The 13,295-nt window shown below is 36.7% G+C and overlaps 1 protein-coding gene across 9 annotated transcripts in view; it reads right to left on the bottom strand.

The window, feature by feature from the left end:
• The window catches only part of UTRN (utrophin), a 463,108-nt gene that overhangs the window by 111,819 nt on the left and 337,994 nt on the right, over positions 1-13,295 (bottom strand). For all 9 annotated transcript variants that reach the window (XM_088795414.1, XM_088795413.1, XM_088795412.1 and 6 more), the window contains one exon: positions 501-630. In XM_088795414.1, coding sequence (XP_088651540.1) covers positions 501-630 — 130 coding nt within the window. The remainder of the gene's footprint in view (positions 1-500; positions 631-13,295) is intronic.

Below are 13,295 nucleotides of genomic sequence, written 5' to 3' on the forward strand. Positions count from 1 at the left end.
GGTTGTTATTTTTAAATTAAATAAATTCTGTATCTGCTTATAAAAGAAAGGCACTTTAGTGTCTTAATTTCAAAATTAATCTTAAAAAAACACAGAACTTTAATACAAACTTATCTTATACTCGTAGATATTTAAATATTTTATACATTTACTATTATATTTAAATACCATTCTTCTGCTTGCAATTCTTTACAGTGTAATTTGTTTAAATATAAAAAATGTAAGTTTTTATATCTTAAATTATTTTTAGTTCCAGTACACTTTTTAATAAATAAACATTCTGTAGTTCGTTTCCTTTTTTAATAATACTTAAGTACACAGTCATTTTATTTTTAAGAATTTAGACATTTGATAAATAATAACATATTTTATTCAATAATTTCTAGAAAAAGTTTTTAAATATCAGATCCTGAAATGCTCTAAGGAAACTTCCTGCTTGATTCTGGTTGTTTGTTCTCCTCACATGTGTTTTTATGATGTACCAAAGAAACCAGTCTCACCTGTTTTTGATTGTAGGTTTCTTCTTGGTTCTTCAGGGGCCTCAATGGGCTGATCAGCCAGGAACACTCGAGCTTGGTCTATAGCATTCAGGACAGAATACTCTTTCTCCTTTAATTCACGTCTCAGTGCCTTTGCAAAGAGAAGAAAAGTTGATTTTGTAAACTCATGTGTTCACCAAGTAATGGAACATCTTAAATTAGACCCCTTCTGACCACACTTGTCAAGGGGATAACTAATAACTAGCATATGACGGAGGTTAGAAGTAAAAAATGTAAGTTTTACACATATGAATGCTGAAACAAATGAATACAAGCAAAAGAATGATTCCTGCAGAACTTAAATATGCAAAAAAACAACCACTTTACAATATTCACCTAAGGGAAATTGTTACAGTATATTTGCATTTATACAAAATGTACTTTAAAGGTTGTCACTGCTGTCAGATTGCTAAAATATAATAGCTTGATAATAGCCTGTTCTAAAACAGTGTTTTCTAATATGACTGACTGACAAAAAATATTACATCCAAAGGTACAGAAGAGGCAATTGCACAGGTAGTAATGAGATCCTAAGAAGTGTTTTACATTCTTTAGAATATATTAAGAAAGAAAAAATAAGAGATAGGAACAAATTAAAGTACATGAAATCAAAACTAAACCAAAGAAAACACATAAAAGACAGTCTCCAATTATCTTAAAATATGTTCCATCTCTCATGCCGAGGCATTAGCATTTCTCCCTTGTGAAGTTTTTCATGCAAATCTATGATTCACAGAACAGTTTGTCTTCAGTACTTTTGTTCTTTTAACTAGGGTTAACTTCCATCCCCTGCTCCTATGAAATGTTTGGTGATTAAGACTCTAATTGACTAGAATTTCAAAACAACAAACTCAGCCTGTGACTATTGCAAGATAAGAGTAAACCAAGATTTTCTCATATGCTATTTTAATGCTGTAGCTATATCAAAATGTTGTTAATAATGTTATCCTCTTAAATTATGCATATAAACACCTACTCGTTCTAATATTTTGCTTTTAATGCAGTTCCCCAACAACACATTATGAAAATTCTTGTTTCTTATTTTCTAAAATATCACACTCTAGTAGTATTTTAGAATCAATAAAGTCTTTCCTTCTGAACAAAACTATTGTTTTTAATAGGATTTGACATAATTATGTTGGGATGATGAGTGATTTCCAGGCTAAAACCTCATCTTCCATGGTAAATTAAAAGTAAACATTAAAAATGTAGAAATACCGAAATCTGTTTTATCTGATGATGAAACATTAAAAAAACTGGAGCTAAACAGTAGAAAACACTGGTAATGAAGCTGAAAAAGACCATGCGGGGGTGGGGAGGAAAGTGAAGAGCTGGTGAGGAGTAAAAAGAGATGGAATGGCAGAATGCTGTTTTTTTGTGATAAGCACTGTAAATATTTTTGACTTTTAAATTGTGTACAGTTATGACTTTGATTAAAAATGTAAACTAAAAGAATAAAAGTGTATACCAATCCACAATTTACACACAGTAATAAAGTATAGGCTATGAGATGTAAAAAATTTTCTCTAAAATCTATAGGTAACGTTTATGTGTCCTCCCTAGCATCTATATAACCAAAGACTGACCACGAAGCAAGCACAAGGCAAGAAATTCTCAGATCAATTATCACCTATGAGCATGAAATAACTACGCTGGGGGAGAAGTGACGAAACCTCCACCATGTCTATTTAAGAAATTCAACTTGTGAAGAAGTCCCAAATGTGACACTGCAGGAAAACAAGATGATTTTCTGACATGTAAAGTCTCTGATATACAGAAATAAGGAAGAGAAGAAAAATAGGAAAAATACATTTTTAACCCAGAAATATCTATATCTATAGATACACATATATATGTATACCAGGGTGCAAAAAAAATGCATACACATGACTTGTATTTATCTTTTGTTATCAGGATATATTGAGTATTACAATATTAATACATTTTTTCCCTTTCTTAAAATGTGTACATTGTTTTGGTTTTATATATATATATATATATATATATATATATATATATATATATACATACAGGTGTTGAGTCAGATCTTCCTTTAATATAGATTACTTTTAGAGCAAGAAGCTCCAGATGAACAAAAATACTCCTAGTATTTATTTTCAAAACCACCTAGAAATATGAAATAATGTTACATAAAAGATAGCAGAAAAAACAGTAGGCAATGTAGCAGAATTATTTCTAAAAATTTGAATGGTCAAGAGTATTTCTCTGCGAAACCCAAACCCAACCAATAACTGTGGGAGCAGTAAAGATTTTTTAAATGATGTGCAAGCGCTATGTTTCTTCTTTCTTGAAAGGGAAGTGTCAGGAATACATCTATTGAAAACAAGCTGCTTAGGAGATGAAGGAGCTAGAAAAACACCTCCTCACTCTGGTTCATCAAAGGGGATGAAGGATTCACAGCCTGTGTTTAGAGACTTGGCACAAAAGAGAACCCAGCAAACACCAATTGGTTGATGACATGGAAGGAAATTAAAAACTGAGAGAAGACAGAACATAAAGGAACGTGACACAAAGAAGGGAGAGCAGAAGAAATACTGGTCCTCAGGAAACCTAAAATGATTATGGGGCATATATTTCACAGTGGGTGACTCCAGGTCTTACGGTAGAGAAAGAAGATAATATAACGCACACAACTAAGTCATTTCTGTACAGTAATTTCTAACTGGGAGTTCTGGATCAGTTCTATAGTAGTCCTCAAAGTCTGCATTGGGGAGGGGTTTGGGAATGGGAGATGGCAAAAGGAGATTTGTCTTGAACCTATTTTTAGAATTTCAAAAATACACACACACACACACAGATATATATATATATATATATATATATATATATATATATATATATAGATATATATATAGATATATAGATATATATTTATATCCACTACATTTCCCATCCCTAATGTACTATACTCGGTAGGTATTTAGTTCTTATGTTTATTGCTTATTGTCTGTCTCTCTCAGATAAAATATCATCTGCACAAGGCCAAGGACCTTTTCTGTTTTTATTTCACTGTGGTAAACAAGGCACCCACATCAGTGCCCTGGGACCTAGTAGAGCTTAGGCAGCTCTGAAATGCTTCCTGGTGGAGGTGGTGTCTCAACTGACTCTTGCAGAGAGAGAACGGTACTCCCAATAGAGAAAACTAAACACTAGCAGAAGAATAAGACAGTATGGCATTGTATACACTCAAGGAACTAAAACTATTTAGCACAGGTAAAGCAGGAACAGCCGAGTTTGCAGAGGTGGGCAGGTACAGGTCACAAAGACCACGTATGGTGTCCTCAGCGTCTAAGACTTTACCAGAAAAGGGCGCTGGGAAGTCACTGAAGAGCAGGAGAGGGGGCGGGGCAGGGAGGAGCACTGTCAGATTTACATTTTTGTTTTTTATGCTATCATTGTAAAGGCTCCTAGATTCATGAAAAACAAGTCTGAGTCTGAGAGAGCCACACAGGACTAGAGAGTCTGTTTTCCTTCTTGACCACATGAAACTCGGGCGCTGCATAAAACAATCTGCTCTGCACAGGGTGTTGGTGGGAATGTCTCATGAATTCCTTTGATATGCCAAGGGAGGGAAGTACAGGAGGCAAGTGTGGGCAGGTGGGAACCACACCACGTAAGTGAAAATGTGGGGCTCCCTCCTGCACCAATGCCGACTCGACACCCAAATATCCTAGAGGACAGCATGCATTTAATCGTATCTGTTCATCCTCTATTTTGCAAATTTAATTTTGTTGTTCAATTTGTCCTATTTCAATTATATTTAATTACATGTCAGAAATCGGCTTACCCTGCAACAGCATTACACATACAATCATTTCACCACCCTTTACTTCTCAATTAGACATAAAAGAAAAGCAGCATTTCCTAAGCACCTGGGAACATTAATGATAAGATAATTAAATTCCAACAGAGTTGTTTTGTATACAGAGCTACAAAGTGGCATTCAGCTGAGTTCTGATGTCACGTGACTTATATATGGGCAGCCTTAAATGAGTACACACAATCTAATTGGAATTTTTTTCTATTTTAATGACTTTATATTTTCATTCCAAACAATTCTGTTCTCAGGCAATAACAAGTATTGGCCAGGATGTGAAGGAGTTGGAACCTCATACACCGCTGGTGGAATGATAAAATGGAACCGACATTCTGAAAAACTATTTGGCAATTCCTTAAAATGTTAAACATAGAGTTGCCATATTAACTAGCAATTCCACTCCTAGGTGTATATCCAAGAGAACTAAAAGTGTATGTCCACATAAAAACTTATATACATTGTTTACAGCAATATTATTCATAATGACCAAACTGTGGACAAAACTTAAACATCCACCAATTGGTGAACAGATGAGCAAAACGCTGCATATCCATGCGACGGAATCTTATTCAGCAATAAAAACGAATGAAATACTGAAACATGCTACAACATGGATGAATCTGGAAAACATGCTAAGTGAAAGAAGCCAGACACAAAAGCCCATTATTATGAAATGCCCAAATAGGTAAGTGTATCAAGACAGAAAATAAATCAGTAATTGCTTACAACTGGGAGTTAGGAGGAGGTAGGGGGGCTGACTGCTCATGGGTACGGGGTTTCTCTGTGGGATAATGAAAATGTTCTAAAACTAGATTTGATGATGGTTATAACTCTGGGAATATACTAAAAGCCACTGACTGCACACTTTAATGGAGTAAATTTTATATTATGTGACTATCTCAAAATTTTTATTAAATAATTCTGTTCTTTCTTTCAAAAAAAGTGCTCTAGGTAATGTTTATTTTCTAACCTGTATCCCCACCTACCTGCAAAGTAATAGCTCATTCGGTACATTTAGTGCGTTCCCACCTCAGTGTTTCCAGAGCATTTTGTATTCCTCTAACATAGCTTATCCTAATGTACTGTCAGTTTTCCTAAGGTAAGGCATGTCATAATCCTTTGATATTGTCAGTACCTGCCTAGACATATAGAAAGCACTCAATATATGCTTGGGAAATAATGAATAAAAGAAGGAATCCTTTCAGAATTAAATGCCAAGTAGTACTTCAAAATATGGCTAAGCAAGATAAACCAAAGTTCCCCAAATCCAACTAGCCTACGTTGAAATAATTATTGGATTCCAGTAAACTCTGGATTATTTGAACTATCTGCTTGGCAAATTATCGGTAAATAATTTTTGGATGCAAAGTTAGTTTTCTCCTTTCATCTATCAGCTAGTAGGTACTAAATGTTTCTGATTGCTGTTGGTCATTACTTTATTAATAGCAAATATCTTTTTCTCTCCCCAGATAAATAAGGAACTGATCTCACTGAAAGAAATGGTATGGGCTTACTCCAACTTCCCCCTTTTTACCACATCCTATCCATGCGTTAACTGCACAGCGCATAGTTTCAAATAGTTTCAGAACTATTGTAGTATTTAGATTGAAGGTTACATCCATTATCACTATTGCGTATCAAACCCACATAAAGTTACTGGCTTAAAACAATGGCAATTTATTTTTCCTGTCTGGCAATATGACCAGCTCTTCTGCTGGTGCCACCAGAGATTACTTCTGAGGCTGTAGTCATCCGCAGATTGAATGGGATTAGAAATCCAAGATGGCCTCACTCACATATCTGGAAATCATTACTAGCTATATATTGGCTGGAGCACCTCGGTTTCCCTCTGTATGGTCTCACATTATCTAGTAGGCTAACCTGGGCTCCTTCAAAGCATGGTGATTAGTGTTCCCAAAGGGCCGAGTGAAAGCTGCAAGGCCTCTTACGGCAAAGACTCTAGAACAGCTCTGTCCAATGCAACTTTCTGCAATGAGAGAAATGTTTTAAAACTATACTGTCCAATACCAATATGGTAACCATGAGTTGCTTGTGGCAATTTTGGACTCGAAATATGACTAGCACAACTGGGAACTAAATTTTAAATTTCACCTGTTTGTAACTGATTTATGTTGAATGGCCATATGTGGCTCAGGGTTACCATATTAGACAATGCAGCTCTAGAATTTGCACATTGCTTCTGCCATAATCTGTTGTTTGAAGCAAGTCATAAGGCCAACACAGATTCAAGAGAATGGAGAAATATACTGACTCTCCTGATGAGGGAATAGCAACGATCCTCTGCACAGGGACCTATATAGAGAGGGGCATGGTTCAGGAGCATAACAGTCTACCACACAGGATAAGGGGGAAAGGCAGGTTAGGGCCTGCATGGGGGTTGATCATATTTTATATAAGTGGTCACAAAGGCATCTCAAAGACAGTGGTATTTGAAGAAAGATCTGAAGAAAGTGAGGGAGGAAGCCATAAGAATATCTGGTAAAAAAGCACTCCAGTGAGAGGGAACTACAAGTTCAAAGGCACCGAGGGAAGTGCTTGCCCGCCTTAGCAGGCTGGCACTGTCAGAGCTGAGGGAGTAGGGGATGAGGGTGACTACATCTGTAGAAATATTTTACATCATGAAAGTTAGAGGGAAACAAGTCTTCATGGTTGATGGGAGAGGCACCTAGTAACCCCATACTTCTCCAGACAGCAGACATCCAGGTACCTTGCTGACTTAAACCTCGGCCATTGACATAAAAGTGCTCTGTGTGGCAACCAGTCACAAAGCTTACACATGTTCCATTCTAGTACCTAGCGGGAAAGAGCCTCAATCTTTCCCCCAAACAAACACACGTAAAATGAAGCTTTGGTCTATAAGCAATAGACTAGAATCAGCTTAACAAGAAGGAAGATAACAAAACAATTTCAAAACGGAAAATTGAAATTGTGTTGTGACAGTTGTATGCTCCAAGGTGTTTAACATAAGGGAATATAGTCTCAGATCCTCAAGAGTCAAGAGTAATAAATGGAGAGCACAATGACTGTCCCATGGCCATAAGAAAATATTAAACTTCTCTCCCACTCTGGGGTAGTATGAGAATGTATAACAGAATTTTCCAACAAAGATTTCTACCAAAGAAAAAATTTTAAAACACATATTAAATCCATACAATCCACAAGGAAATATGCCAGGACAAGAGACGACAGCAATTAATAAGCCATGACCCTACTCTTAGGGAACTTACACTAGTCTAAAGAGGAGAGAATAATGCTAGTAAGGATGTGGGAAGTGCCACAAATCTTTGAGAGGTATAAATAAGGCACTGGGGAAGCACACAGAGGAGGGACGTGGAGGGGGAGCTCTTTGCATGCAACCTGCTCAAAATATGGGAACTGTATGTTGAAAAAGAAACTGGAATTAGATTAAAGGTAATTAGAGGAAAAACAATTCAAGCAAACAGAATAAACAGGTAAGGTAATCTAGTCTCATTGTTTTGCTTGTTAAGCAGCTTCTCTATGCTCATTTAAACCAAAATGAAGCTCTGGAATGTCAGATTAATGAAGCCCTGATTTGAATACCAGAATTAACTACTAAATCACAGTTGTCATTCTCAACGATGTCTATAAGCCCAACCTTTAGCAAAGAGCACCTTTCCTACCACTTCTCTGCCCATTTCAAACTCAGGTGTCCCTGCGGCTGCCAGACATCAGAGTAAATTACTCGTTATTCACCTGTAAGTGCCTGAAGATTTTCAATGATCTTCCTATAATGGCCTGGGAACATTTCTCCCCACCTGCTATAATTCGGTGGGAAGAGCAGGGGATTAAGGGATAAGGAGGTATAAAGAAGTGACTGACTGACTTCAGTCAATCTCGCAAGTCAATCAGCTGCCCTTCATTTGCATCATGAACATGACATCAGCTCACTGCAATGACTGAACTGCCACCAAGCAAATAGCAGTTATTCCTGGCAGCACTGGGAGTGACAGGATCCTGCAAATCTGTTAATATGAAAGCAGGGTCTGAGAGAACCTTTAGCAAGGAGGGGCATCTGCGCCATCCTCTTCTGCCCTAAACAGGCAACCTGTCATAGTGGATGGAGATAAAGGGAGAAGAAATGCAAACATCGGCGTGTACTAAATCCTGTCATCTGCTTGTCTTTAAATTACAACTCTTTCTTCTCTTTAATCTAAAGCCATCACCCAAATTGCCTGTGTATCAAGTGCCAAAGTTCACTGGGATGCACTTTTCTTAATGGTTTCTAGATCATAATGTTAAAATTATAGACAAATCAGATCTTCTGCTGTCCTGCCTAAAACTTCCCGATGGCTTACTGTTGCACTTAGAACAGATTCTAAACTTCCAACCAAGAACTGGACTTTCCTTGCTCTCTGACCTCAGCTACTAACACAATCATTTCTAACCTCAAAGTCTTTATTTCCATTCCTAGAATACTCTAAGCTTTTCCCACGTCATGGCCCTGGCAATTCAGAAAGCTTTTGCTTTAAATCTTCAATGCCTGGCACTTTCTCATTATTTAGATCACAACAGTAAATATACCTGTGGGGTGAATGAATGAATGAAGAAATAAGTAAATGAACTTGAAATAAAGTGCGGGAATCAAGGAAAGAAACTCCTGGGGCATGGGAGTAGCTCGTACAAAGCTGGTCTGTAGAAGAAATCAGCATGAAATAGCTCTAAACAGTAGAACAGAGAAGTAGTCATCTAATTACAGCTCTTCAAAGAAAAAGTTTTCTCTCAAAACACAGTATCTGTGTGCTTCCTTAGTAAGCTCACCGACCCTCACTGGTCAAAGTAAAGGAGATCCACTAGGGTCATCCTTACTGACCTTTACCGACCCAGCTCCAATCCCCCCTTACCATAGTTACAAACATCACCTGGCTCCCCCACAGGGCCAGCCCCTCCCACCGCCGCACCGCTACAACTCCTGGCATCTGCTTTGCTCGAGCATTCACCACACATGCCTGCTCTGGCCTCTTGGCAGACCTGACTCCTACCCTGCAGTGAACCCTCTCTGAACGCTTACATCTATGCCCCAGAGGGGAGAGCGGAAACTCAATGAATTTATGTATGAAAGAATCAGGAGGCATTTAAAAAAATATTTTGTGGTATAGTAAAACCAGAGACTTGCAGCCCCAATCCTTGTGCTACAGTCCAGTGCACACCACGTAGGCCCACCCTTATCTACCACGAGTCCTTGGGTCTGTCCCATAACCTCTCTGCATGTTGATAACAAAATTCTACAGCACAAGTGAGACAGTGAATATGAACATAGTTTGAAATTATGCAGTGCTGTAGAATAACCAGATACTATTAAATAACTAGCTACTATTAAATATTAAGTCACTATGCTAATCGAAAGTCTCCCCCTCATTCTCAGCGATTCTCCACGACCAAATTTCTTTCCTCAGCCTCTATTGACTGTTACTCATGAAGGAAAGTTCTAGTTGTTTTAGCTACAGCTTTAGGTGACCAATACCAGTACTCAACCCTCCATTAGTAAGAACAACTAAATCTAACTGTTCTAAGAGATGAACTATTTAATTATGAGAAAAATAGGAGTTATGTGATCTTCCAAGAATAAGCCAAAATATTTGGTAAGCATAGTACTGTGCTGCAAGCCTCTTATGTCACTTTAGACTTTTAGGCAGCAAACAAATAAATGTAGTGTCTTTTTGTGTACCATTTTGTTTCAGAATAAAACAGCAATGTAAACCTCTGTGGTGGTAAAAAACGGTTAGCCAGATGACATCACACCAAACTTCTTCAAATGACCAGTTCAGCAATGGACAACTTTCTATCCTTCTAGGCACAATTAAACCAAACACATCCAACCATTTCTCCTCTTCCTTCTCTTTGGGAGACAAACTTGAGTCAGACATCTGACATCCTAAAACTGTTCTTTAAATTCTCATACTGGTAAGGAATACCAGCATTTTAATGCAAAAAGTATGAGGTTTACAAAGGAGCGACAAAAATGAGAAATCACAGGCAAGGGTACAGTGAAACTTCACTTTCATACATTGCTGGAGGCCAAAAATTGGTTCAATCATTTGGGAAAGTAGGTTGGCAATATATCAAGAGTCATTACTATGTTCATATTGTGTGAAACAAGAATTTCACCTTTGGGAATGTATCCTAAGAAAACGATCCAGAAAAAGCTTCAAACACAAAAGTTTTCATTATTACATTATTTATGATTAATAAAAATTGAAACTAACTTAAACACCTAACACCTGGAAAATATTTAGGTTCACTAAGGTATGGCTGCACTAGAGACCATTATGTAACCTTGAAAAATTATTGTAATAAAGACTACACAGTAATGTGAAGAAATAGGGATGACATACATCCAAGTGAAAAAGACAGGATAAAAACTTGGTACCCTATTAAAACTGTGTGAAAGGTGAATATGCAAAAAGGAAATAATGGAAAATGAAAATGGCTGTGTTACACTGGTAAAATTACAGCCTTTTTTTTTTCTCTTTATTTTTATAAAATCTATAATATATTCACAATTAAAAATTTTACTTTTAAGGAAGGAATACCAAATGGAATCAAGTTCATTTATCACTGAACAAATGATTACATTTAAAGAACAGTATTAGTAAGAATTGGAAATATGTTTTAGAAGCATATTTTTACTATTTGTAACAATTATAAAACTTTTCCTTATGTTTTACTTCAATAATTTCTCTGAAGCTAGATTTATTTATAAAATGTAACACATCACAACATAGTTACTGAATCAGAGATTCCATATGTTTAAGCTATTCCTTATGTTTGTTAGGAGTCCTAATTCATCTAGTTTTCAAGGTGTCAAATTTTTACATAAGAGAGAAGCACAAACAATGGGAGAATGTGCCAGTATTCAGCACAAAAGGGTAAAATAAGCTATATTTTTAAATGCTATCCCAACAATCAAAGATATGCCAACTCTTTTCCCTGATATAAAAATCTTTCCAACTCTTGTTTTGAATAACTTAGATAACTTAGGCAGTGTTAAGACAGGAAAAAGATAACCTTTTAACTGACTAATCTTAAAGCATAAAGTATAATGGTGTTATTTAATTTTCTTAGAACTTTATGTATGTCATGTAATTGAAATTATGTCTAGCTCTTGAGAAAAGATTGTTGCTTATTTTTCCTGTCAGCTATTACCTTTATTAAAGATTCAGCTATTTAAAGTAGAAATATTGTCAAAATATAATAGTCTTTCACACATGAATAAGTAAAAAGGGATTATAGAGAGACGAAGAGAAAAAGGAACATTCATACCAAAGAACGTGTTATCTTCGGGTATATTTCATTCCTTCAACATTCAACAAATATTTCTTAAACATCTAGAGTGCCAGGCATAGATAAGGAGACAATAGAAGACAAATAAGTAGTTATATTAGAAGATGATAAATGCTATGGAAAATGAAATAAATAAAAGAAGTTAAGAGAGACCAGGAATGCTGGGAAGGGGATTACAATTCAAATCAAGAAGTGTGGGTGGGATTCATTGGGAAGATGCCATAGAGCAAACATTTGAAAACAGTGGAGTTAATCACGTGGATAACAGGGAAAGAGAATTCGAGGCATAGAAGACAGTATGGAGCTGTGACTGAAGGCACATCAAGAGACCACAGTGGCTGAAACCAGTGTGCAAAAGAGAAAACAGTAAAAATGAGGTGAGCAAGGTGTGAATGGGAGGAACTTCAGCTCACCTAGGGTCTTAAAGATCATTCTGAGAACTGTGGCTTTTATTCTGAATTAGATAGGAAGCCACTACAGAGTTTTGATTTACTTGAGTATGAATATTCTGGCTGTTGTGCTGAAAATAACAGAGACTGATAATTGTGTCCCCAAGGAGCTAGTAGTCAGATTCAGATTCTATATTTTGAACACAGAATCAACAAGATCTCCTAACAGACTAAATATGAGAGAAAGACAATCTTGAAGTCATTATTATTTTTTACCGAGCAACAGGAATAGAATTCTATCAATTGAAATGAGGAAGACCGGGTAGAATAAGTTTGAGGGGCAAGTTTAGGGATTGTTTGGACATTATATAGTTGGAGACATCTAATAGATTCCCAATTAAGATAACATTTAAACAGATATAAATTTGGCAGTGGTTGGCACATAGAAGGCTTGTAATACCAAGAGACAGATAAGTTCAGAAAAATGGTTTTAGAGAAGTTGGCATGGCCTGACCCTCGGTGCATCCCAATTTTAGGAGTTTACGAAAGAAAAGAGGAACCAGCAAAGAAGACTGAGAAGGAGCTACCAGTGGGATGAGAAGAAAATCAGGACAAGGTAGTGACCTAAAAGTCAAGTAGAGACAGAACACAATAGTCAGTCAGTCAATAGGAAAAGGAGGACTGAAAATAAAGCACTAATCATAATCCAGCCAACACTAACAAACAGAGACATAAGTCTCAATGAGGGGCACGTAAGGAAGAGAGGGGACTCAGGAAGGTTTATGTGAGAAGAAAGAGAGTGCTTAGAGTAAGTTTCAAGAAGCTTTCATTATTGTAAGTGTTGTTTTATGTATGTCAAAACATATACATTAATGTTTTCCTTCTTGATGCAAGCAGGTCTGGCTGCATAATTTGCAGAGCCCTGTGCAAAGTGAAATTGCAGGGTCCCTTGTTCAACAGGGGTCAGAAATTCAAGATGGTGGCAGTAGAGCATTAAACCAAGAGCAGGGTCCTTCTGAGAGTGGGGCCCTGTGTGACCATGATCACATGGGATGCATACCCAGGAAGTGGCTCTAGATGAAGGGCATCTGACCTATAACAAACAGAAGTATTGCTGGTACCACAGGCTTCCTTAGATTTGGATTTAAAACAAAACAAAACTAAACTAAACTAAACACTGCTTATGGGAGAATTCAAGCAGGAAAA

This window comes from Rhinolophus sinicus, chromosome 2 (genome assembly GCF_057876585.1).
Source record: "Rhinolophus sinicus isolate RSI-liver-muscle chromosome 2, RSI-T2T, whole genome shotgun sequence".
NCBI classification, from domain to species: Eukaryota; Metazoa; Chordata; class Mammalia; order Chiroptera; family Rhinolophidae; genus Rhinolophus; species Rhinolophus sinicus.